The sequence below is a fragment of the Heloderma suspectum genome, chromosome 1 (genome assembly GCF_057233095.1).
Source record: "Heloderma suspectum isolate Gila_16-S chromosome 1, 16-S_ref, whole genome shotgun sequence".
Taxonomy (NCBI): domain Eukaryota; kingdom Metazoa; phylum Chordata; class Lepidosauria; order Squamata; family Helodermatidae; genus Heloderma; species Heloderma suspectum.
The window spans coordinates 415,785,274-415,812,704 of record NC_139458.1 but is presented as its reverse complement, the minus strand read 5'-3'; the positions used below and the strand labels follow the sequence as shown (position 1 = coordinate 415,812,704).

Sequence of the window (27,431 nt, the reverse complement as noted above, 5' to 3'; positions counted from 1 at the left end):
CTGTCCCATCAGCCAGGACAGCTAGACTGGTGGGGACGAGGGAGAGGGCCTTTTCTGTGGTGGCCCCCACTCTGTGGAACTCCCTCCCTAGGGAATTCCGCCATGCCCCCTCTTTAATGAGCTTCCGCCGTGCATTAAAAACGTGGTTGTTCAGGCAGGCATTTGGGGTGGGTTAGGGTATTTTAGAAAATGTTTTTATTGTAGAATGTTATTGTTTTAAACTGTTTTATTATATGCTTTGTACATCGCCCAGAGTGACTGGGTGACCAGCCAGATGAGCAATTAATAAATTTAATAAATAAATGAATGAATGAATGATATGGAAGCTTTCTTTTCTCATATTGATCTTCCATGCTTAGATTCTTCACAATGACAGCTTCTTTTGGCTCCTTTACATTTGGAGGAAATTATGAATGCAATTATGAATATGGACACTGGGAAATCACCCAGTCCGGATGGATTTCCAATTGAGTGGTCTAAAACATTCTCCAGCTTTTTAGCTCCAAAGCTGTATTGCCTCATATTACTGAGATGGGCTCCCTTTCCTCATCGTTAAATGATGCTTATATTACCGTGTTTCCTAAGCTTGGCAAGGATCATACCTATTGTGCCACTGACCTATATCATTAATCAACGTAGATATCAAAATATTAACAGCAATTTTGGCCAATAGACTGCAACAAATTATTGCCACATTGGTTAGACCAGACCATGTGGGATTTATTAAAAATAGACAGGGGGCAGATAATCTTAGATTAGTTGTCCATCTAGTCACTTTAAACTCTGAAAGAACTGACCAGGCGGCCATCATTTCCTTGGATGCAGAAAAGACCTTTGACAAAATCCATTGGAAATTATTTTCATAGAATCATAGAATAGTAGGGTTGGAAGGGGCCTACAAGGCCATCGAGTCCAACCCCCTGCTCAATGCAGGAATCCACGTCAGAGCATCCCTGACAAACGGCTGTCCAGCCTCGTCTTGAAGGCTGGTAATTTTTTTTTGTGGCAATTTTTTTTACCACATTGACTAACTTCAGTTTTCCTATAGAATTTTTGAAATGGGATAAAATTTTATACTTGGCTTCAAGAGCGAGAGTAAAGACTAAAGATGTATTTTTGGCTTTTTTTAACTTGGGCGGGGCACAAGACAAGGTTGTCCATTTTCCCCATTGATACTTGACTTATGCTTGGAACCCCTGGCGTGTGCTATTAGACAAAATAGTAGTATTCATGGATTGGTGCATTCTGTCTTAGAATTTAAAATTAGCCTTTATGCTGATGATCTTTTGCTGTTTATTTCAAAACTCCAGTTGTCGGTTCCAGCATTGATGAAATTGATTAATACATACTTCCAGTGATTTGTCTTGTTAGTCAACTAAGACTTGCAGCCATCCTGTCCTCTTGAACTCAGGAAAAAAACTTTCTTTAAATAAAAACTTGGCCTTCCACTCTCAACATGATGGGGTGGTGTTGCCTGTGGAATTACAACATCCCTTGAGGTACACTCGAATGAACTGATTATCCACCCCCCCTTGGTTTCAAGCTATTAGTCTTCAATTTAGAGGACTACATTTGATACTGATTAACGTTTACATTCCTTCGAGGGGCTTGCCTCATTATTCCGCCCAAATGTGGCAATTGCTGGACAAATCAATTGGGGCCATCCAACTGAAGTTTCCCAGATCCATGATCATCTTGGCTGGTGACTTCAATGCCCGCATTGGGTCATCTTGGGATCTGGTCCAAAATAATGAAGAGGGGTTGGACAAGTAGAGTCCAACTTGGGATTTACCCACAAGCCAGTCCACAGACTGCTCAGTAAATAGCCATGGTCATTATCTTTGCTCGCTGATAAGGGAGACAGGTTTAATCCCGTTAAATGGTTTAAGCTCTAAAGATCTTGAGGGTGACTTTACCTTCTTTAGTCACTGGGGGGCAAGTGTGATTGATTACATTCTGATTTCAGGGGGTTGCCTAGACAAGGTCAGGCATTTCTCAATTGGATCTTATCCAGAGCAGGACCATCAACCACTGAGCCTAGCAATAGATATTCATAACTCCAGGAGGAGACGGGAAGCCAGGACTAGAATCAGAGGCCCACTCAGGAGTGCCAGAATAAGGATTCAATGGCAAAATGTGGGTCAACAGGAATTAGGACAAATACTTGCTTCCAATAAAATGAGGTTTTAAGTATTGAATTTTAAGGGTTGTTGAATTTCTGGAGGTAACCAGTGGTGGGTTTTTTTAAATTTAAATATGTTTTAGCTGTGCGGCCTGGTTCATTGTTTTGCAAATGACTGGCTGTCAATGCAATAAAATTGAACTGAATTGAATAGATAGATGGGCATCTTTCAAGTTGAGTTTATGGGGAAAGATTAATACACTTAAGATGAATACTATATCTCAAATTGTTTATGTTATACATGGGATCCTCTTACTGGCAGATATTACCAAAAACTTAATGCTTTGTTTCGTAAATTCTTATGGGGTTCCTTTCCACCAAGAATATCTTTGAAAAGGATGCAACATCCAATTAAAGAAGGTGGGTTCAATTTTCCTGATCTTGCTGCATATCATAGGGCTTATTTGCTCACCTGTAATAAATTTTGGTCTTTTCCACTCAGATTTGTTTTTCCACCTTGGTCAGTTTTGGAATCTTCCTGTTTGGAGCCTCTCTCCAAATGGATGGCATTAGGTTCCCGGCACATTAAGGCCAGACAGAGCTCCTCCCACAATCTCGGTGGTTAAAGATGTGTGGCATATAATGTCACGCCAATTATAGTTGGACCCATTTTCCCATGCCAAATTGACTTTATGGGGAAATCCACATCTAAGAATAGAAAGAAAATGTTTCTGTGTGGACCTGGACAAACAAACAAACAAATAAATAAAATTATCTTTGTTGTTGTTGTTGTTGTTGTTGTTGTTCAGTCGTTCAGTCGTGTCCAACTCTTCGTGACCCCATGGACCATAGCACGTCAGGCCTTCCTGTCCTGCACTCTCTCCGAGAGCGTGATCAAGTCTATATTCATTGCATCAGTGATGCTATCTAGCCATCTCATCCTCTGCCGTCCCCTTCTTCTTTTGCCCTCAGTCTTTCCCAGCATCAGGGTCTTTTCCAGAGAGTTTTCTCTTTGCATTAGGTGGCCAAAATATTTGAGCTTCAGCTTCAGTATCTGTCCTTCCAATGAGCACTCAGGGTTGATTTCCTTTAGTATGGACTGATTTGACCTCCTTGCAGTCCAGGGGACTCGTAAGAGTCTTCTCCAGCACCACAGTTCGAAAGCATCAATTCTTCGGCGCTCAGCCTTCCTTATAGTCTAGCTCTCACAGCCATACATTACTACTGGGAAAACCATAGCTTTGATTAGACGGACCTTTGTCGGCAAGGTGATGTCTCTGCTTCTTACTATGCTGTCTAGGTTGGCCATAGCTTTCCTCCCAAGGAGCAAGCGTCTTTTAATTTCATGGCTACAGTCACCGTCTGCGGTGATCTTGGAGCCCAAGAAAGTAAAATCTGTCACTGCTTCCATTTCTTCCCCTTCTATATGCCAGGAAGTGATAGGGCCAGATGCCATGATCTTAGTTTTTTTTAATGTTGATTTTCAAACCAGCTTTTGCACTCTCCTCTTTCACCCTCAACAAGAGGCTCTTTAGATCCTCTTCACTTTCTGCCATTAGGGTGGTATCATCTGCGTATCTGAGGTTGTTGATAATTCTCCCGGCAATCTGTATTCCGACCTGTGATTCATCCAACCCGGCGTTTCTCATGATGTACTCTGCATATAAGTTAAATAAGCAGGGCGACAATATACAGCCTTGTCGTACTCCTTTTACAATTTTGAACCTCTCGGTTGTTCCATGTCTGGTTCTTACTGTTGCTTCTTGACCCTCATACAGGTTTCTCAGGAGACAGGTAAGGTGGTCTGGTGCCCCCATCACTTTCAGAATTTGCCACAGTTTGTTGTGATCCACACAATCAAAGGCTTTAGCACAGTCAATGAAGCAGAAATAGACGTTTTTCTGGAATTCTCTTGCTTTCTCCATGATGCAGCAAATGTTGGCGATTTGATCTCTAGTTCCTCTGCCTCTTCAAAACCCCGCTTGTACTTCTGGTAGTTCTCGGTTCACATACTGCTGAAGCCTAGCTTGTAGGATTTTGAGCTTCACCTTGCTGGCATGTGAAATGAGCGCAATTCTACGGTAGTTTGAACACTCTTTGGCGTTGCCCTTCTTTGGAATTGGAATGTAAACTGACCTTTTCCAGTCTTGCGGCCACTGTTGAGTTTTCCAAATTTGTTGGCATATTGAGTGCAGCACTTTAATAGCATCGTCTTTTAGGATCTTAAACAGCTCAGCTGGAATACTGTCACCTCTGCTAGCTTTGTTGTTAGTAATGCTTCCTAAGGCCCACTTGACTTCACTTTCAAGGATGTCCGGCTCAAGTTCAGTGACCGCACTATCATGGCTATCAGGGACATTCAGATCTTTCCTGTATAGTTCTTCTGTGTATTCTTGCCACCTCTTCTTAATCTCATCTGCTTCTGTTAGGTCCCTGCCTTCTTTGTCCTTTATCATGCCCGTCTTTGCACAAATCGTTCCCTTGAGATCTCCAATTTTCTTGAAGAGATCTCTAGTCTTTCCCATTCTGTTGTTTTCCTCGATTTCTTTGCATTGTTCATTGAAGAAGGCTTTCTTGTCTCTCCTTGCTGTTCTCTGGAACTCTGCATTCAGTTGGGTATCTCTTCCCCTTTCTCCCTTGCTTTTCGCTTCCCTTCTTTCCTCAGCTAATTGTAAAGCCTCATCAGACAGCCACTTTGCTTTCTTGCATTTCTTTTTCTTTGGGATGGATTGAGTTGCTGCCTCCTGAACAATGTTACGGACCTCTGTCCATAGTTCCTCAGGCACTCTGTCTATCAGGTCTAATCCCTTAAATCTATTCCTCACCTCCACTGTATATTCATAAGGAATATGATTTAGGTCATACTTGAACCGTTTAGTGGTTTTCCCGACATTCTTCAATTTAAGCCGAAATTTTGCAACAAAAAGCTCATGATCTGATTCACAGTCAGCTCCAGGTCTTGTTTTTACTGACTGTATAGAGCTTCTCCATCTTTGGCTGCAAAGGACATAATCAATCTGATTTCGATATTGACCATCTGGTGATGTCCATGTGTAGAGTCGCCTCTTGTGCTGTTCGAAAAGAGTGTTTGCTATGATCAGTGTGTTCTCTTGGCAAAACTCTATTAGCCTTTGTCCTGCTTCATTTTGTACACCAAGGCCATGCCTGCCTGTTATCCCGGTGATTTCTTGACTTCCTACTTTAGCATTCCAATCCCCTATGATGAAGAGGACATCTTTTTTGGTGCTAGTTCTAGAAGGTGTTGTAGGTCTTCATAGAACCGATCAACCTCAGCTTCTTCGGCATCAGTGGTTGGAGCATAGACTTGAATTACTGTGATGTTGAATGGTTTGCCTTGGATTCGTACTGAGATCATTCTATTGTTTTTAAGACTGTACCCCAGTACTGCTTTTCCCACCCTTTTGTTGACTATGAGTGCTACTCCATTTCTTCTAAAGGATTCTTGCCCACAGTATTGGATATGATGGTCACCTGAATTATATTCGCCCATGCTTGTCCATTTTAGTTCGCTGTTTCCCAAGATGTCGATGTTCAGTCTTGCCATCTCATGTTTGACCACCTCCAGCTTACCTTGATTCATTGATCTGACATTCCAGGTTCCTAAACAATATTGTTCTTTACAGCATCAGATTTTCTTTTCACCACCAGACACATCCACAGCTGAGTGTCCTTTCGGCTTTGGCCCAGCCGCTTCACTCTTTCTGGCGCTACTTGGAATTTCCCTCTGCTCTTCCCCAGTAGTATATTGGACACCTTCCGACCTGAGGGGCTCATCTTCCGGCATCATATCTTTTAGCCTTGTGATATGTTCCATGGGGTTTTCTTGGCAAGAATACTGGAGTGGGTTGCCATTTCCTCCTCCTGTGGACCACATTTTGTCAGAACTCTCCGCCATGACCTGTCCGTCTTGGGTGGCCCTGCACGGCATAGCTTATGGCTTCACTGAGTTATGCAAGCCCCTACGCCACAACAAGGCAGTTACCCTGGATCAATTATTGGGTGCTGATGATGAATTTTGGGATTTTCAACTTTGCAAGATAAATTTGATTTGCCAGCTACAGCTGAATGGCAGTATTTGCAGTTGAAACATTTGTTAGTATCTAGATTCGGTCTTGCTGCTTTTACTACCTCAGAGTCACCTTTGCTATTGGAAACACTTACTGAAGCTGAACATGTATATTGACCTACCATTTATGTTTAGAAATACTTATGATCAGTGAATAAATATGATACATGGGGTCTACAGCCGGAATGGAATAGGGAATCAGAATGTCCTATTTTGCCTGATCAATGGATTGCCATTTTGGCATCTTTATCTAATATCTCTGTAGACCTCTGGTTACGTCTTATTTAGCAAAAACTTTTGTTTGGGGTTTATTGGACACCACAACATCTCTTTAACAAAGCTTTGTCAAGCTCGGCTAATTGTTGGAGGCGTAATGCAATCAGGGCGCAATCCTATGGCCGCTAGTCAGCAGCTAGTCGGCCATTGGATTGGTCAGTTCCCAGAGAATCGACCTCCACCCCCTCCCACACTGCCTTGTAGGCAGCACGGATTGGCTCCACACTCAGAAGAGCAGTGTGGAGCAGGGAAAACAGGGCGTTCCCAGGGGCAGGCTGGGGTGGGGAGGTCGGAAGTGCCAGTATGACACTTCCTATGTGTTGTCCAGCCACCCCTTCCCACTCTCCAAGGTCCTTGAAATCAGCTGTCTAGCCACGAGAGCGGGGCGGTGGGAGCGCAGAGGACACCCGCTCCTCCCACCCTGCACTGGATAGGCAGTCACCCCTGGGCTGGGAAGCAACCGTCGATCCAGATAGGAATGCTCCCTTAATGCTTCTTTTATTCATGTTTTGGAAATGCCCAATAGTTGCCTCCTTTTGGGAGGAAGCTATCTTGTATTGGAAAGCTCTTTAAAATGTACTGATGTACATGTTCTCTTAAACTATTTATCTGCTTTTTGGAACGTAACACACAGTCAGTGTAAATTGATTTTCACGCCCTCTTGGCTGCTAAAAGACTGATACTACAATACTGGAAGGATAAAAGCTCACTGCCTATAATGCAATGGACTGAAGATTTAACAATACTAGCAACATTTGAAAGAGTGGTATATAGGCATCACTTCTGAATGGACTTATATTTTGATATCTGGTCTGCTTTTACTGAAGTTTATGTGTAATCTATTATTTTCCCCATTTTTTTCTCCCCAGAATGTTGTATTATTTGAAACTGAGGACTTTAGAGTATGTTGTTATATTTTCAGTTTTTAGGTTTTGTTATTTTTGTTGTTGTTGAAACTCACAATTAAAAAAATGAATAAAAAAAGAAACAGCTTGTGAGTCAAGCATGCGTTGGCAGGCTTCTCATTACAAAATGGTTTCTGCTTGTGTGGTTTTGGCTAAAGGAATGTCCTCAGAGGTAGCCTGCCTGCCTGCAACTGTCAAAAGAAAGCTCATTAGAAGGGGAAAAAAACCTTCTGGCCATTTTATTTGCTCCATTACTTGCTCAGCCTTGATTTCAATACTCTTCCTGAACCAAGAGAAGCCCAAGCCTGAAGATCGCCAAGGAGGCTATTTGAGAGGATGGAATGTCATTGGTCCCTACAAACATGCCTTACAGACTATTTGAACTTACTCTGCATTCTCGTCTTCAAAGATGGTAAAAGCAGGTTGTACAGCAGCAGCAGGCTTAATGGTGACAGCCTCACATGGTCCTAAAGAGGACAACAACAACAAAGCAGGGTGGTGGGAGAGAGACACAAATAGATCTGGCTTTTCTTAGCAGGAAGGAGGAGAAGACGTAATGCAACCTCCGCATGTTGATCTCTGAACCCCTGTTTTATTTATTTTATTTACTGCATTTATATCCCACCTTTTTTCCTCTTGCAAGGAACCCAAGGCAGCTTACATTGTCCTCCTCCTCTCCGTTTTATCCTCACAACAACAACCCTGTGAGGTGGGTTGGGCTGAGAGTCTGTGACTAGCCCAAAGTCACCCAGTGAGCTTCCATGACCGAGTGGGGACTAGAACCTGGATCTCCCGGCTCCCAGTCCATCACTCTCACCACTACACTACACTGGCTGTGGATAACATCATCCACTGAATAGCAGGTCCATTCTATTTTCAACCTTCCCCTCGTCCAAACAGCAGCGTAGGTCGATCAGCCCCCATCCCCACTTTATTCTCACAACCACCCTGTGAAGCAGGTTAGGCTGAGAGGTCGATCAGCCCCCACCCCCACTTTATTCTCACAACCACCCTGAGAAGCAGATTAGGCTGAGAGACGGTGACTGGGCCAAGGCCACCTAGTGAGGTTCATGGCTGAGTGGGGGACTAGAGCACAAACATCCCCAGTCCTAGTCCCACACTCGAACCCAGTCTTTCCCAACCTGGTGCCCTCCAGATGTTTTGGACTACAACTCACAGCACTCCTGACCACTGGCCATGCTAACCGGGGCTGATGGGAGTTGAAGTCCAAAACATGTGGAGGGCTGCAGGGTTGGGGAAGGCTGCTTGAACTGGGAGGCTAGACTAGCTCCAGCTAGCTTGTCCCCATCTGCTGCGCCGGCAGATTGTTCAAAGCACTCACGATATCTGCCACTTGATAAGGCAACTTTAGCCAGGCTCTTATTCTGAGAATGTCAGGGATACAATCTTCCCGTCATTTGGTAGCTATGGGCAATGTTTCTCCTTGATCATCAGTGCAATATGAGAGCCACTAGAATATTTCTCATGCTTTGACAGCTGCAGGGGGAAACCTTGGGAACATGGAGAAAAACCTATGCTCAGAGCATCGCTCTCTCCTGAGAAGCTGCCAAATGAGCACGCGCTTGCATACTGTTTACTCTGGGTGGAAGAAGAGGGAGGAAGTGGAAGAAGAAAGAGGAGAAGAAGTAGAAGAAGAAGAGAGAGAGAGAGAGAGAGAGAGGAGGAACTGTAGCGCACAGGCAGAGCCCCTGCTTTGTATGCAGAAGGTCCCAGGTTCGATCCCCAGCTTCTCCAGGTAGGGCTAGAAAAATTCTTGCCTGAAACCTTGGAGAGCCGCTGCCAGTCAGTGTTGACAATATCAGGCTAGATGGATCAAGCATCTGACTCAGTATAAGACAGCTTCCTCTGTTCCCTTACTCCTTTGTGTCTTGGTTTTGCTTAAAATTCAGCCTGAAAAAAAGGTCTGGAGAACTCAAAATTTTAGCTGGCCCTAATGAAGGTATCACCCTACTGTGATTTCTGGATTATTATTTTAATAGACCTAATAGGTCTTCCCCCTTCATGGATCACTGCCTTGTTGTAGCGAAGGGGCTTGCGTAACTCAGTGAAGCCATAAGCTATGCCGTGCAGGGCCACCCAAGACGGACAGGTCATGGTGGAGAGTTCTGACAAAATGTGGTCCACTGGAGAAGGAAATGGCAACCCACTCCAGTATTCTTGGATACAAGTACAGTCACCGTCTGTACCGTCAGTACAGACGGTGACTGTAGCCATGAAATTAAAAGACGCTTGCTCCTTGGGAGGAAAGCTATGGCAAACCTAGACAGCATAGTAAGAAGCAGAGACATCACCTTGCCGACAAAGGTCCATCTAATCAAAGCTATGGTTTTCCCAGTAGTAATGTATGGCTGTGAGAGCTAGACTATAAGGAAGGCTGAGCGCCGAAGAATTGATGCTTTCGAACTGTGGTGCTGGAGAAGACTCTTACGAGTCCCCTGGACTGCAAGGAGGTCAAATCTGTCCATCCTAAAGGAAATCAACCCTGAGTGCTCATTGGAAGGACAGATACTGAAGCTAAAGCTGAAATATTTTGGCCACCTAATGCGAAGAGAAAACTCTCTGGAAAAGACCCTGATGCTGGGAAAGACTGAAGGCAAAAGGAGAAGGGGATGGCAGAGGATGAGATGGCTATATAGCATCACGGATGCAATGAATATGAACTTGAGCACACTCCGGGAGAGAGCGCAGGACACGAAGGCCTGGCGTGCTATGGTCCATGGGGTCACGAAGAGTCGGACACGACTGAACGACTGAACAACAACAACAACAAATAGGTCTTCTCTAAGGACTGATCAAGGTGCATCCCTGGTCAATGAGGCACTCTTTCACCTTTCCAACTCCTGGCATTAGAAGTCTACCAATAAAGCCACTTATACACCTTACAAGGGCTGATGTCCTTGCCATATGTTGCTCTCCATACCTACCTTTATTTCTACAGAAGGCCTCAAGCTCATCTTCTTCCTCCTCCTCTGAAAGCATAGTAGTATCTTTTGAGGAAGTTGCTTGGAATGCATCCATGATGAAACCTAGCGAGGCAAGAAAAAATAAGTAAAATTAAAACAGTGTAGTGAGTTGGTTCATGAACAAAACTGTGGACTTCACAGAGTTCTTGGATGCTGGTAATAGACCTGTGTAATTTAGCTTAACCATGGTTAAGTAAGCAGGCCTTTCACACCACTCCATAAATGGTATTACATATGCCTGGTTACCTCACCATTTTCTCACAGAAAGCGGTGTCTTATCTCTCCCATGAGCTGGGAGGTTTCCACTCTCCCACTCTCTCTCTCTCTCTCTCTGGAAAGGCAATTAGTTTCCCAGGCTGAGATGCTTCGAGCACCTAGGGGGGAAGGAAGCCCCACTTCTCCTATGCGTGTGTGTGAATCTAACCTGTCAGCTATTGAACTTAGAGGGAAAAACCTATATAAGCTTGTGCTAAAAGCAGACTAATTTGGTCTTGCTTCAAGGGGAAATATGCATTACCAGCTTGGAGAACCTTTGGCCCAGGAATGGCTTCCCCATCTGTCTTGGGGAGTCAGACAGACACATCAGCTTGTGACTCTGTCAACTGAGGGGAGGTATTAACTTCGTGCGTGTGTGTGTGTCTGTGTGTGTGTGTACTCATTCTGCATCCATTTTCTGTCAATAGTCATCTTTTTGTCACAGGTGGCTTCGTTTCATCTTGGTAATCTAAAAGAATCTATCGTTGACTGGGCCCTGACAGAATCAGGACCCCAAATCAACAGAAAGAGCCAGTCCCGAGGACATTTAGACAAGGATACAGCTCGTCGTGAGTGGCAACAGGATCGTTGCCTGTGTTTGGTACGAAGGAAGGAAGGTTCCATAGTTGAGCCCACTGCTTTGCATTCAGAATGTCCTGGGCTCTATCTTGCTCTTCAGCTCAAAAAAAATTGTTCCCAGGAAGCATACACACATAAATGAGTACAAGTTTTTGAGCTTTGTGACCTACCAGCAATGAAGCTGTCATAAATTGTGCTGAATGTTGGCTGCCTTCCACCTCTCAGGACAAAATGTGGAAATATATATTCAAAACTGAAAAGCTCATTCACATTGTGCCTTCTTTAATGTGATGTCCAATGACAACCCAACAGTTTAAAAACCGATGGGTTTTTGTGCACGAGCATGCACGCCTCTTACTCTTCACAATGCAAACTCACGATCAGCTCTTTCGTGGGTTGTGCAGCGTGGCGCGCAAACCCAGACTACTGGGTTGTTTAGAGGCTAAACAACCCAGCGGTTAACTCAAAAACAAGCCATGGGTTAACTGCTGGGTTGTTTAGCTCCTAAACAACCCAGCAGTCCAGATTCGCATGTCATGCTGCACAACCTACGAAGAAACTGATCATGGGTTGTGCACTGAAGAGGAAGAGGCAGGCATGCTGCAGGTAGCGCACCCACTTGCGCATGAAAACCCATCAGTTTTTAAACCGATGGGTTGTCGTTACATTCAAACCAAGTCAAACAATCTTTCCGCTCTGGAAGCTGTCACTGGTTAGCAAAAATCTAACTAGATCAAGCCTTCCCCAACCTGGTACACCCCGCCCAGATGTGTTCAGCTAGAACTCCCAGCACCTCCCCCCACTAGCTAAGCCTGCTAAGCAGTACTGGGAGTTGTAGTCCAATACATCTATTCTTGTACCTGTGTTATAAGGCAGCTACTCACTCACCTACCTAAGTACAAGGTTGGCTTATCTTACAAATTTGCAGCATGCTTAAGACTCTATAAAAAGAGGAATAAAACGGGCCCCAAATGCACCCAGGGATTTTGTTTGTCTTAAAGGACCATGTACTCACTCACCCAAGGCCTCTTTTGTGTGAACAGTAGGAGAAGGCTGTACTTTAGATGGAGTCGCTTGCATCAGGCTTGATGTATTTGGAGTAGCCTGACGATTACCAAAGAAAGCAGAGGCATTTCTACCACCCGATGCTAAAATCATAAGAAAAACAACATAAGAATATAGACTGTAGAATACACGCTTTAAGTTTATGGGATTTGTTACACACATACATGCTCCATTACTGCTGCAGAAACGGCACACTTTGTGTAACTTTGGAACAAGAAGCAACAACACTGTATTATCCTCTTATAGCAGGCTGCAACAGAGGAAGATGAGAGGGAAAGCATGACCACACCACCAGCTCTGCTGAAATACTTCATTTTTTCCTCTTCCCTTCCCATCCCTTTTATCTTGTGTATCATGCCTTTTTAGATCGTAAGCATACAGACCGGGATGGTATTGTTTAACTGATTGTAAGCCGCTCCAGGAGCCTTTCTAGCTGAAAAACAGCAGAAAAATACTTCAATAAAGACTTTTTTTTAGCTTTAGATTTGCATCCCAGGTTTGTTACTGCAGTCCCCAAAGAGGGCGAGACATTTATCCTGTAACATCCGGTGCCCTACGTTACTGCAAAACCCGTAACATATATCCTACAGAAAGATAAAAGGCTTGAATCCCAAATAAAGATTAAAAGGACAGCATTAACTGAGGTTTAATGTAGGTCCCAAACAGCTAAGTGGTAGCTCACAGGCCTGACGCAGCCCCTGAAGCTATTTTACTTGGCCTCTTGAACCATCATGTTTTCAAGGCAAAAGAAACAGAGGGTGATATGCACTGGTGTCTGTCCACTAACAGAATGGGCACCGCTGTGGAACAGAGTTGCCCCTCCCCTCTGTGGCCCTCTGCACAGCCCCAGAATCCAGTCCAGAGAGCTGGCATGGGGGGGGGGCATGCAGGGGAGAGGAGAGGTAGAACCGTTGTACAAGTGGAAGTCCACTTGTGCCATGTTGGATGTTGCCCAGAGATTCCAAAATTTAACAGTACACCCCTCTTTCGGATTTTCAGGAATATCTCTATGTATTTTTTATTATGATCATCATCATCATCGAGCCCGATTCAAAGTGCTGGTTTTGACCTATAAAGCCTTACACAGCTCAGGACCGCAATACGTGATGGCGCCAACATCGTTATCTTTTCAGCTCCACGTTAAGACCTTCTCCTACTCCCAGGCGCTTGGCAGGATACGACAGGTTTTTAATCTGGTTGTGGGATATTGCCTGGATATGTATGTGTGTGTCTGCTCTGTTTATATCTGGTCTCCTCTCATCTAGACTACTGTAATGCGCTCTACGTGGGGTTACCCTTGAAGATGGTTTGGAAGCTGCAGCTGGTGCAGAACGCGGCGGCTCACCTGATTAAAGGCAGCCACTGGCGTGATCAGCACTCCAGTGCTGAAGGAATGCACTGGTTACCAGTTATTTTCTGGGCCAAATTCAAGGTGTTGGTTTTGACCTTTAAAACCCTATGCGGTTCAGGCCCAGCCTATCTCAAGGAGTGCCTCCAGCAACACCAGACTAGGGATGTCAGAGAATTTTGCCACGAATCTCGGGGAGGCCGAATGCCAGCACATTCGGCCCCCCGAAATTGGTGGCGAAACGGTCTCCCCCCCCCCCCCGGGATGGGACTTACCTTGTGCGAATGTCCCTGGCGGCGGCGGCTGTGGCGGCCGGTCTTCTGACCGGCTGCCGCCGCCATTTCCAAGTAAAACAAAACAAAACAAAAAACACGATAGGCTACGTAAAGATTTATGTAGCCTATCACGGCTAGATTTTTAAAAAACACCGTGATAGGCTACGTAAATGTTTACGTAGCCTATCACGGCTGAGTGAAAAAAAGAAAAAAAACCGCGCGTACGCAAATGGCAGCGCCCATTTGCGTACGCGCGGTTGTTGTTGTTTTTTTCACTCAGCCGTGATAGGCTATGTAAACATTTACGTAGCCTATCACGGCTGACTGCAGGGATGTAAACGGCGGCGGCTACGGCCGCCGCCATTTGCATCCCGGCCGGCCAGGATTCACTGCAGGAGGGACGGGGCACCTCCCCCCCGGCCAGAATTTCGGGGGGGAGGGACGGGACGCCTCCCCCCCCGGCCAGAATTTCGGGGGGAGGGACAGAGCGCCTCCCCCCCACCGCGAATCAAGTTTCGGGTTCAGGTAAGGGACTTTCGTACATCCCTACACCAGACAGGCTGCTCAACAAGATCACCCTCGGATGGCCTTCTCTCTGACCCATCAGCCAGGACAGCTAGGCTGGTGAGGATGAGGGAGAGGGCCTTCTCTGTGGTGGCCCCCACTCTGGGGAACTCCCTCCCTAGGGAACTCCGTCATCCCCCCTCTTTAATGAGCTTCCGCCATGCATTAAAGACATGGTTGTTCAGGCTGGCATTTGGGGCAGGTTAGGGTATTTTTAGAAATATGATGTTTTAATGTAGAATTTTATTGTTTTAAACTGTTGTATTACTGTACGTCACCCAGAGTGGCCGGGTGACTGGCCAGGTGGGCACTTCTGAAATTTAATAAATAAAATAAAATAAATAAATATGTTTGTAGCAAAACTGTTTTTATATTGTGCGTAATACTGTATTTTCAAGGTTTTTAGGGTGCAGTCCTATGGGTTGCACCTTGGGTACTTGTAAGCCCCCGAACTTGGAGGCTTATGAGTACCCTATGTGGAGAGGGAGGCGCCTGGCGCCTGCCTCTCTGCATTTTAGCTAGATGGGCCATTTCATCCGTCTACTGGAGGCTTCGGGGAGGAGAGGGAAGGAGGCTGGGGTTGCCATAGGAAAGATCATAGGAATGCCGCCCCAGCCTCCTCCCATCTCCTGGAAACACCCCCTTCACCCCATCCGCACACTCTGTTTTACAAGCACGGAACAATCTCTGCACTGGCTCTGAGGGAGAGGGGCGGGGAGTGCGACTTCCTGTCTACGAGCTCAGAGTCGGGAAACTGAAAAATCCTATGTGCCCCAGATACCATCTACGGGACATAGGATTGCCCCCTTAATCTTTGTAACATGCCTAGACAGCTTTGGCTACTGGGCGGTATAGAAATGTAACAAATGAAATGAAAACGAAATCAATCCTCTCCATTTGTATCCCACCCTTCCTACAAAAAATCTCATGGCAATATATGATTTATTCTCCCCCAACACCACTCATTTATTTTTTTACTTTATTTCCTATTTCTCTCTCTCTCTCTCTCTCAAATGTCTCATACATTTCTCTATGCGTTTTACATTTGAAACAACAACATCAACAATGTACCACTAATAAAAGTGCCAACGCAACATACAATAAAATGTCAGGTGTAACAGGTAAAAGCACATCACAGGCACTAAAATAATAAAACACCAAAACACTAAAGTGGTTTAAAAGCCTGGGAGAGCAGGAACGTCTTAGCCTGGTGTCAAATAGATAGCAGTGTGGGCGCCAGAAGCTTCCCTTGGGAGAGCTTTCCAGAGAAAAGCCCCCTCCCTTGTTACTACCCTCAGAGCCTCACAGTGAGGGGGCACTTGAAGACAGGCTTCTGTGGATGACCTTAGAAGTACAGGCAGGTACAGATGGAAGGAGGCCTTCCATCAGGTCCGAAGCCGCGTAAGAGCTTCATAAGTCAAAATCAGCACTTTGAATTGGGTCCGGAAACGAGCTGGAAGCCAGTGCAGGCGAGAGGACTGACGTAATGCAATCCTAAGAATTTCTGCAGCAATATTTTGCCTATTTTTTATCCTCCTCACAACAGCCTTGCAAAGTAGGTTAGGCTGAAATATAAGCCCTTTTCACATTTGCATCATGCATCCTATAATCAGATGGAAGCTGCCCCCCCCCCGCCCCCCACACACCCATTGGTGTATTGAGCAGCATGTCTGAAAAAGAGCACCTGTGCATATATAGCTGTAGGTGTTCCCTGCACACAATTGGAAGTTCCCATTACCTGTGTGGACATAGGTCCTCCTTTCGCACATTCCACTTTTGTGCAGACCTTGGGGGCGCTAGCCTGAGTGGCTGAATAACTGAGTCCACGAAGTGAAGGCTTGGCAAAACAAACTTGACTTGGTTGGCAAAGGCACACACAAACACTAGACACAAGAACTTAATTTTTTCTTCTGGACAAGAAGCAGGCCTGGTTAAAATAGCACACCTCTTTTGCTCTGCCTTGCTAGTAGGCATGTATCCAGGGGAGCTGATAAGCACTGCACCCTGGGTGACCTCTGCTATTGCGTCTCTAGCACTCTAAGAGCAGATGAACCCTTTGGTGAAACTTTCTATTAGTCTGATCTCCAGCCATTGCTATTCCTACGGGGGGAAGGGGCCAGTCCTCCCCACCTCCAGGTGATGATTGTACACATAAAAATGGCTCATGTGACTGGCTCAACATTATCCAGTGAACTTCACGGCTGCGTGGGGATCTGAACCTGGGCCATCCCACATCTAGTCCAACACTGTAGCCATCACCATTCTTAGCTCTCTGTGTTATGCGGTGCTCCGTAACTGTGATGCTCCTATGGTAGACAGTGCCAACTTTATTAAGAAGCCTGAACACTGCTGGACTCTCGATCACTGTCTGGGGGATAAAAATAGCCGCTGAGATTACGCCAGGTTAATCATCCTTGAGTATAGATCGATAGTCCACTTGCTATATTACAGGGCTGACAGAGTATTACAAAGATAGCAGGAGAGTAGATTATTACCATCTCTCATTTCTGTGGAATGCTGCAGTTTCTGGTGAGATGTATCCAAGTGCCTGTGTGGAAAAATGAACATATAAGTTCTTCAATAGGTTCCACTCTAAAGGCAACCTAATTCTTACAAGGACAAAAATAAAACGAAATACTGAAATATGATCAACGCAGAGCATTCATTTTAGCGAGTGCTCAAAGTGGGATGCTGGGTTTTCAAAGGTGGACCGTGCCTTAATTATGTCTGTTGAAAGAGAAGCGGGATGGTTTTAGGTCTGCATGAAGAAAAGTGAAAAGGCATCCTGCCCCGCTTCTAGCGCTGGTTTTAGAAATAATGCCCTTCAGAACACGAGTTCTACACAAGTTTGTACAACATTATCATGAACATTCATCCACTGAAAAGAATTATGTGTAGTCCTCAGTTTTAAAGTAGTATCTAAAATTTGGATTTTTGATATTTCACCAAACAATGCTCTGCATGTTTACTTGGATGTAAGTTCCACCGAATTCAATGGGGCTTGCTCTCTTGTAAGTGTGCTTAGGATGGTAGCCTAAGATTAGCACAGTGGCATTCACTAGCCAGCGTTTGGAAACACTCCATGCTGATCACAAACACGGGAGAAAAACTGACCAGATGTAAGGATGGAAGAGTCTGGAATTCCTTATCTGAAAATGCAGCAGATTAGTTTGTCTGTAGACCCGTAATTCACTGTGACAATTACTTCTTAATTGAAAGGAAGAGATCTATTATCGTACCTGTGTCTGCTGAGTACTGGTGTGAGAGCAGAATCAATAGGGGTGTAGAATCCTGGAGAAGTAATCCACCCCTGGGATCCATAGGCAAAGAGCAAATAATCTGGTGCATCCAGAAAATAAATCTTGCTGAGCATGCTCAAACTGCATGTAATTTAGAACTAGCGACAGATCCATGGTGAAAAGAAAAGCTACCATCAGTTTATTAACACACTACTTGAGAAGCTGGTATGAAGCAGTCTACTGAAGAGTTAATTAATACTTCAGGGAGAAAGCAGGCTTCAGCAGTGGGCAATGGCTGGGGGAGGGGTCATTCAGGCAGATCCTTGGTGTGGAAATTGGGCTTTTGCAAATAGGGATGGGTGAGAATTTCAGTTAAGTTCGTTTTGATAAGGTAACAATTACTTGGCTGGAACAATTTTAAAAATGTCCATGAGGGCTGCTTCAGTGTAGACTTCCCCAACGTGGTGCCCTCCAGTAGTTTTAGACTACAACTCCCAGAATTCCAGACCATTGGCCATGATGGCTGTGGCTATGGTTTCTGTTAACCATGTGTTGTGGCTTTCGCCGTTAACTGACTTACAGACAAACAAAGAAACTGCGGGTTATTTTCCCTATTTCTGGTTTGTATCTCTCTCACCCGTTTCACCAGCCTTCAGAGTGGTTTCAATTTTCAGGCTGCTCTTGCTGTTTCAGGGCAGACAGCAGCACGAACAAGTCAGGGATAAGCCATGGTTCTGGGTTTGGACATCACAACAAACCGTGACTTCTATTTGTGGTTTATAGCTGGTTAATAAATCGTGGTTTGTTGGCAGGGATGGGTTCCGACACAACAGCAAGCCAGATTTCAACAAACCACACCATGACTTAGTGTTATATGCAGACCAGGCCACAGTGTGGCTAAAGGAAAAACAACTGAAGTAGGAGCTGAGATGCCGATTTTTTACTTACTGCTCTCCATGATGGTAACTGTGGGAGATGGTAGCTCGTTTCTGAGGCGGCTGAACAGAATCCTCACAGCTGACGTGAAGTCTATGCAGGCTACTCTCACAGTCTTCAAGATCAAGTTCAGCTTTGGATGCAGCCATTTCGCTTAGCGCAACCATTGTAGAAACCAAAACCGATTGTTGCCGGAGATTTCCATTTGGCTGTGGAACTGAAGTACTGCCTACCGAAACCTCACCGAAAATGGATCGTTGTTGCCAGTCTCCAATCGGCTGCGCAGCAGAAGCATCTCCAACTGAACTCTGATGGTCGGTCCCCAAATTCAAATAATTCTGTGGATATCCAGCTGGGGAAGGTGCTGCCCATTCCGGCCAACACTGAGCTGTGCTGATTTGTACACAGGGACCCCCCTTATCAAGTGAAGAAGGGAGAACATTTTGGCAAACAGAACCTTGCATGATGATTTTTATTCCTGAAACACTTCTGAGCTATGCCATTACAAATTTCAAAGTGTGTATGTATGCATGGTTTTGATACCTCACACACTCATTTAAAATTTTAAAAAGAACTAATCTCACCATGTTCACAAAATCCTTTATGGATATGTATAAGCTCAGGTAGATTGGGTTTCAAGCTTTAAGGAAGGGTTCTACCAAATGTGCATCCCATCCTATCCTGAAGGCTTAGTCAGGAAATGTGAATTTTAAAAGACAACCTGCATTGAGCCATGTTTAGGGTTTGAGTCTGGAGGGGAGGAGATCACTTCAGTGTGTTTTATTTATTTATACACCATCCAACTAGTAAATGCCCCAAAGGCAATTTACAACCATAAAAAAACAAAACAATAAAACAGCACAAACAAGCGAGGGACAAGTCATGGTTTTGGGTTCAGACATCACAACAAACCATAGTTTAAACAACCCAGACTTCATAAGCCAGCAACTTCATAAGCCAACAACATAAGCCAAAACCAATAGATACAACTAATGAACATATCGAAATATTAAAAACCTCTGGCCCTGCAGATATTTTGGACTACAGCTCCCAGGTCTCCTGACCATAGGCCATGCTGGCTGGTGCTGATGGGAGTTGAAGTCCAAAACAACTGCAGAGCACCAGGCTGCAGAAGCCTGGTTTAAGAGATTACTAGCTCTAATTGCATTCATCCCAAACTTCAGTTTACTGAGTATTTGTTTTCACTGTTTCACAGACATTGTGTCTGTTGTTTACCCTGGCTAACTGTCAGTGGAACCCACACTTAATGGGTCAGAACACCTGCCCCGATACAGTCACTGCCTCAGTGCTGTGAGCACGGAAAGACAGTGACAAGACTATCCAAAGGATATCCCTTATTGACCAAAATATAACCTAGTCACAGCATTGTCACACAGCACACACACTGCAGGGAGAAGGTCCCAGATTCTATGGGTGGGCATTGTTAAGGGGATACCCTTAACGGGCACTATGAGATATAGAGGAGAGGGCGTTCTTAAAGATATGAAAGGTCAAAACTTCTTTTCCAGTCATGTAACATGATAATGATGATGTCAACAATTGAGGGGTGCACATTTATATGAACAAATGCCGATACCACTCCCCAATACAAAATACCACAAACATACCAGTGTGGTGCTTAGAAGAGACTGGTGTGTAGACGGCCTTTTCTGGAATGAAGATGACGTCTGGGAGAGCTGATCCAGTTTCTGCTGTAGTTCCTGGAGCTCAAGGAGGTCATTTTCTTTCTTTTTCATGAACTCTTTGTCTTCATCTTCTGAATGCATCAAAATCCATGTTTCAGAGATCAAAGCATGCATATGATCTGGGGGGGGCGGTTTGCGGGGGGTAGACTCTCCCCACCCTTTGTTAGTGTTAAAAGCTGGGAAAGGGGACATTTAGCAAGCCTGAAAACCCCAGGAAAGATCAGACACAGCAGGCCAGGATGACAAAACAGCATGTCCAAAAATACTTGCTAGTTCTGAATACATTAAGATCCCCAGAGACAAATAATATTCACACAAACCTACAGAAGGAGGTATTTGGGTAACTTCACATTTGAGTATTCATGGGAAGGTCAGCAAGGATAGGCTTTGGAAATAACAGAACGGTGAGCAAGACTTCTAGATGATGGACCAAGACTACAAAAGATCTATACTGTATATTGCATGTGTGGTGAAGCCTCTAACTCTGTCTGGTTGTTCTGCTGCAATGGCAGAGAACGTCCCACCTAGTCAGCAACAAAACTTGCCAACAAGAAAAGGTACACACTCCAGCTTCTTTGAGAAGCGATAATTGTCAGTTTGGCTAGGATTAAAGTCTCACAGCAGCTGTACAGAAGGAATAGCTGTATGTCCAGGCTAAAGGCTGGAAAGCTGATTGGGTGGAAGCCCCTGAAAGTAAAGAAACGAAGGGCCAGAGAGCCCAGAGGTACATTTCTTCATAAACAGATGGAAAGAACTTGAGTTAACAAAAAGCAAACATGGGAGAAAGCGAAACTGACAGAGAATTCCCCTGTCCCGCCCCCAGCTGCAGGTTTGGTCACAAAGACAGGAATTTCATGTGGCAGCCTACAACTCCCTCCCCCTGCATAGTTGCTGAAGTCCACAGTCTATGGCCATTTTATTTAGGTTGCCTTTCAGGGGTCAGAATTAAGTTCATATGCAGGATTAGGTTTCAGCTTGATGTTAAGCACAGTCCAAAAGGAAAATGGCTTGGATCCAGACCAAGTAAGTTGCACTTAGGTCCCACTGAAATCAATGGGAAAAATCAGTCATAACTTAAGTCCCATTGATTTCAATGGGACTTGTGCAACTAACGTAGCCTGGATCCAACCCAGTGTGCGTTTACTGAACATGTTGTTGTTGTTGTTGTTTATTCGTTCAGTCGCTTCCGACTCTTCGTGACTTCATGGACCAGCCCACGCCAGAGCTTCCTGTTGGCCATCGCCACCCCCAGCTCCCCCAAGGTCAAGTCCGTCACCTCTAGAATATCATCCATTTATTGAACATAGTCTATTTTTAATATATTGTAACCGCATCTTCAGCCTCAGGAACAGGGATAACAAGAAGTCTAAGTTGTAATTACCCCATTCCTTGTGCCTTTTCAGACGTTCGGCCTTTTTCAAATATGCTTTGGCTCTTACTTCTTCAAAGCACAGTTCAGAACCTTCACAATAAAGAAGGTTCTTGGCATACATCGCCTTCTGCTCAAGGACAGCATTGGATGAAGGCGTTGGTAACACTTCTGATTTGGAAATGGTGGTTACATATTTAGGCTGTTCCCTGCGAAGGAAAAAGTGGTGATTTATTTATGGCACTTATCAGCAGCCTACTCAGCCAAGGGGTACCCAAAATAAGAAAGGCAGCATATAAACACAAACAAACATTCTATCCAATCAAGCAGCCAGCAAATATTAAATACCAACAACTGATCAGTTAATAAAATAGTAATAAGCTGCCTCCAGACAGCACCACCAATTCAAATGCCAGAGAAGTCTTTTCAGAACAGAATTGTTTTCAGTTGCCACTGAAACCGATGGCGTAGTTGTGAGACCAGAGCACTGGACTTGGGCCAAGGTGACCCAAGGGTCAAATCTCCACTCAGCTACAAAGCTTACTGGGTGAGCCTGGGCCAGTCTCTCCATCAATCAGCCTAGCCCACTTCCCAGGATTGTAGTGAGGATTAAAGGGGTGGGTGGGATGGGTTTTGAAGGCTGGATAAAAATGTAATAAATACAAATAAAAAACTAGGACAGGGACAGACAGATCTCTTTTGAAAGTGTTTTCTGTAGAGTGGGTGATGCCATGGAGAAAGCTCTGCGTTGCTGCTTTTATCTGACTCAAGGTCGTCACAAAGATTGGACCTTCTTCCCCAAATGCAAAGGACAGGTAAGTACATACGGACAAAGATGTCCCTTCAGGTATGCAGGACCCAGGCCATTTAAATGTGTTCTGTCGAGTTAGCCATGACTAGGGGTGGACGAAAGTCACTTACCTTTTCTCGCAGCTTGTTCGCGGTGGGGGGGAGCGCTTCGCTGCTCCCCCCGCGAAGTTCAGGCCGGGGGGGGGGAGGCTTCCCGCCTCGCCCGGCCGAAATTCAGGCCGGGGGGGAGGCTTCCCGCCTCGCCCGGCCGAAATTCAGGCCGGGGGGGAGGCTTCCCGCCTCGCCCGGCCGAAATTCAGGCCGGGGGGGAGGCTTCCCGCCTCGCCCGGCCGCGAACACGAAAGTTAAAAAAAAAAAAAAAAAAAAAGTCCCCTGATAGGCTACGTGATGATTCACGTAGCCTATCATGGCTAGATCTGGAAAGTCAGCCGTGATAGGCTACGTCAATCGTCACGTAGCCTATCACGGGTGACTTAAAAAAAAAAAAAGCGCGTACGCGAATGGCGGCCCCCATAGGGAGCCGCCATTCGCGTTCCTTATTTAGTTGCTGTAGTCTACGTAAATGTTTACGTAGACTACAGCCACCAAATAAGGAACGGGAATGGCGGCTCCCTATGGGGGCCGCCATTATCCGTACACACTTTTTTTTTTTTAAAGTCACCCGTGATAGGCTACGTGACGATTCACGTAGCCTATCACGGCTGACTTTGCAAATCTAGCCGTGATAGGCTACGTGAATCGTCACGTAGCCTATCAGGGGACTTTTTTTTTTTTTTCTTTGATTGCAATGGCGGGGGCGGCAGCCGGTCGAAAGACCGGCTGCCGCTCCCGCCCCGCTCGAACACCGGACGAACTGCCAGCCGGACCCGCCGCCGGGAGGGACATTCAGGGAAGGTAAGTCCCGTCCCGGGGGGGGTGTGGGGGGCGGTGCGGAGGATTTCTCCCCGAAACTTGTTCGGGGGGCCGAACACGTTGGCGCTCGGCCCCCCGAAGTTTCGGGGAGAAATTCTCCGCCATCCCTAGCCATGACAAAACACTGAACCTACTTAACATAATTTAGCATTGTATTTCTGAAAACAGTTACTTACGTATTTTCTTGTCCCCTACAAGCAATGGGCTGTGGTTCAGAATTGGTTGGCTTCTACAAAAGAAAACAGAAAGTTTGAAAAGGAAAGTTCGAAGTTAGAAGAGGATTCTTCTAACACAGGACCAACCAATTCCTGCAACCCGGAGGGCGGGGAGAAGAGCGACATTAAAGCAGGGGTCCCCAACGTTTTTGGACCTGTGGGCACATTTGGGAATTTGAGAAATTGCTGTGGCCATCACCACAAAATGGTTCCCACAAAGGATGTGTCTATTCACATAATGACTACTGCAGGGGCCTGGCTAGTCAAAAGGCAAGTAATTCATCCATGAAACTGAATACAAGCAGAGGAAGCATCTGAACTCCAAAGCCAATCCACATATTTGACCCCACAGAAGCACAAGAAAATACCCATTTAAGGTTGCAATCCTATGCATGTTTAAATGGAACGCAGTGGGAATTACTTCTGAGTAGGCCTACATTGGATTGCTCTGCTCACGCTCTACACACACACACACACACACACACACACACCTTTCCCGAAGCCCAAAGGAAAGGAAAATGCCCCCAGCCCCCAAAGGAAAATTTTTTCCCTGCCTCAACCCAGGCTCAGCCATTCCATTCCCCACCTGGCACCCCTACCTCCTCCTCTACCATCACAGTACAATGGTAGGTGCTCAGTGAAGGTGGGAAGGTGCTCTGTGTGCATGTGTGTATGTGAAGAACAACAGAAAGGGCTGGGAAGGGGAGAAAAAGAGCAATGCTAGGGACTGGGAGGGAGGGGGGAAGTGAGAGAAAGAGCAAGGCTAGAGACTAGGAGTGGGGAGAAATAGCGAACTAAAGAGGCGGGAGGAGAGAAAAAGCAAGGCCAGAAGCCTTGGGCCAGCCCTATCATTAGACGGAGTGAAGCATTTGCCTCAGGCAGAAGATGCTGATGGGCAGGGAATGGCAGTGAGGTGTTTGAGGACAAGAGCTGTGTATGTTACTCAGCCTGCCCTGTGTCCCCTAAGGTAGCTTGCTGCCCTCAGGATGCTATTGATTGCTAGTATTGAAATAAGATTCAACTGTGAGTCCAGTCCAGTTGGCTTCTGTACAGGGAATGGGGGGGGGCACCATTTTGTCCTTCGCTTCAGGCAGCAAAGTATCTTGGGCCGACCTTGGAAGAAATAGTGAAGTAAAGATGTGGGCTAGGAGAAAAAGAGCAAGGCTAGAGGCTGGGAGTGGAAACAGCAAGATAAAGGGGTGAGTGAGAGCGAAAGAGTGAGGCTAGAAAGAGAGAGAAAGAAGAAGGCTGGGGATGCAGAAGGATGAGAAATAGCAAGGAAAGGAGCTGGGAGAGACAAATAGTGAGGCTAGAGGCTGGCGATGAAGAGAGAGAGAGAGCACAAGGGGGAAAAGTCTGTGTGGGCAGAAGACTGGGCAGGGCTGGGAAGCAACTCTTTCCATCTCTTCCTGTTTGCTGAATAACTGATCAGCTGCAGGTTCATGAACACAAAGCAGAAGTGGGCACCCTAACGTTTTTCAGGGTTTTTTTAATTAAAAAATACATTTTTGAAGGGGGCAGGGAGTGGAGAAGTTTGTGGGCGCCATTGAAGGTTCCTGTGGGCACCATGGCACCACGTTGGGGACCTCTGCACTAAAGGCTATCCACAAGCCTTAAGGCTGGACGGAATGTCTATTGTGGTTTCACAGGAAGCCTCACTTGTTTGTGGCAGCATAACACCTAAAAAGCTGCTCATATACTGGAGAGAGGAATTTGAAAAAACAATTATTATAGCTCACTAAACAGGCTCAAGAAGCACCATGCAACAGGTTAAAAAAACCCAGCTTAAAGGGGTTGGGGGACCCTCCAGCTCCTTAAAATAATTAAGCATTCAGAGAAGTTTCAGAGAGGTGCAGGTGGGAGGAATTGTCAGGGTGGACACAGAGCCCATAGAATCCCAGAGTAGTTCTGATTCTGAGGAAGAGCAGTCGCTCCTGGGAGAGGAGCGTGCTCCTTTTTCCCAGGGCCAACAGCTGACGGAGATTCCTCCCACCAGCATTCCTAGCTTAGATAGCAGTCCTGGGAGTGACAGAGCGCGGGAAGCAGACTTGATGGACGCACGACGCTGACGCAGAGAGCGGCGCCAAATGGAGGGCACAGAAAGAAGGTGTAGTGCCCGGTTGGCGCGCAAACAACGGCTGCGCCCAGAGGATCCAAGGGAAAAGGGGAGGGACTCTCCCTAGTCCTTAAGTTCAGGGGTCTGCCAGTAATTCCCTTTCAAACGGGGACCAACTGTTCCAACTTAGGGCATAGGTATTCTGCTGCTCATATCTAATTGCTAACGGTAGAGTTGTTAAGTTGTAAAAGAGGAATAAAGCTTTGAAAAGAATCCCTTTGTCTGTGTCTGGACTTGGCTACTAGATTAGACTGAGAGAGGCCTCCAAGGAGCCCTTGACAGGAATGACATCAGTGACATCCTTGGATCTTTGGATCCAAGCTTGAGATTCCAATATACTGAAATGGCTATATATTTGTAAGTGCCCGGTAGTAGTAAACATATTGGCTGAGTTTGGACCCAACGCTAAATTATGGTTTAACATTACGTGTATGAAGCTTGAGTCTGCAAGCTCCCCACTCCCCCCTCTTCCTCCAGTGTGGCCATGGGGTGGAAACTGGAAGCTTTTGCTTCTGTTTTCTAGTAGCCACCATTTGTCATTATGTCCAAACCCAGCAAACTATGATTAATCTTAACTATGGCTTAGGAAAAACAAGCCAACTTCAAACTGTGGTTTCTGATCCTGGCTTGTTTCCCTAAAACATAGTTCAAGACTAACCTGTTTGCCTGGGTTCGGATAAAATGGCAAACCACATTTAGCTGCAAATGGAAGCAAAAGCGTCTGATCTTTTCTTCATGGCTGTGCTGATGGAGGAGAGGGCAGGGGGAGTGCACAAATCTAAGGGTGGTGTATATAACAATAAACCATAGTTTAGTGTTCTACCCAAACCCAGCCATTGTTTATGTATAGTTAAATGTATAGGCCACTTTTCAGTCATAAGGCCCTGAAAGCAGCTTTTGATTATATCTATGCATCTCCTAGGAGGAAAAAGAAACCTGGAGACGGTGAATGATTACCCCATTAATATGTAACTACAATGCTGTCTTCATCAGATGGTCTGCATGCATTAACCCAATACACTTGGGTTCACTCAGCATTTGCAAAGGTTAGATAAGAATTTTTCAAGTTTGAACAACAACCACAAAACCTCTTAAGACACAGAATACTTAATTTGGCTACATTCTTCTTCTATATAGGCTATATTCAGTGATGCTTTGGGCCAGCTAGATCTTAACAGATATTTATGGGAGTACACAGTAGTTCCCCACAATACTATGGAAATATTAACTTTTAATGCCATTAAAACATAAAACAAGAAAAAGATGAGGAAACGAAGGTTTCCATCACAATCACATTGTGACTGACCTGTCTGATCTCCATTTATATCCCAAAACGTCAATGAAGAAGGATGCAAGGATAAACTCAACCCACCCTCCTGCACGATCCCATTTTCTTATGTCTCAAATGCGCTATTATTTTTAGATACCTGATTTGGAAAAACAGAGGCCGGGTCATCTTTAGAAGCCATTTGATTGGACAGCTGGGGATTAAGCGGTTGCAAGGCACCAACTACAGAAAAATACACCGTTAGATAAGTTAAAAATGGATCCCACTGATTAAAGGTAAGCTGTGACCAGTACAAAGTTTAACCCAGCTTTTCCCAACCTGGTGCCCTCTCAAGATTTTAGAATATAATCCCCAGTTTTCCTGACTGTTGGCCATTGCGT

At 45.4% G+C, this 27,431-nt stretch overlaps 1 protein-coding gene across 2 annotated transcripts in view; it reads right to left on the bottom strand.

The window, feature by feature from the left end:
• Positions 1-27,431, bottom strand: part of BUB1 (BUB1 mitotic checkpoint serine/threonine kinase) — a 63,028-nt gene that overhangs the window by 21,681 nt on the left and 13,916 nt on the right. For both annotated transcript variants that reach the window (XM_084829105.1, XM_084829106.1), the window contains 9 exons: positions 27,191-27,273; positions 23,609-23,661; positions 21,723-21,919; positions 20,264-20,412; positions 18,648-19,051; positions 16,956-17,008; positions 12,228-12,356; positions 10,336-10,437; positions 7,779-7,857 (listed from right to left, as the gene is read on the bottom strand). In XM_084829105.1, the coding sequence (XP_084685231.1) occupies positions 7,779-7,857; positions 10,336-10,437; positions 12,228-12,356; positions 16,956-17,008; positions 18,648-19,051; positions 20,264-20,412; positions 21,723-21,919; positions 23,609-23,661; positions 27,191-27,273 (1,249 nt within the window). The remainder of the gene's footprint in view (positions 1-7,778; positions 7,858-10,335; positions 10,438-12,227; positions 12,357-16,955; positions 17,009-18,647; positions 19,052-20,263; positions 20,413-21,722; positions 21,920-23,608; positions 23,662-27,190; positions 27,274-27,431) is intronic.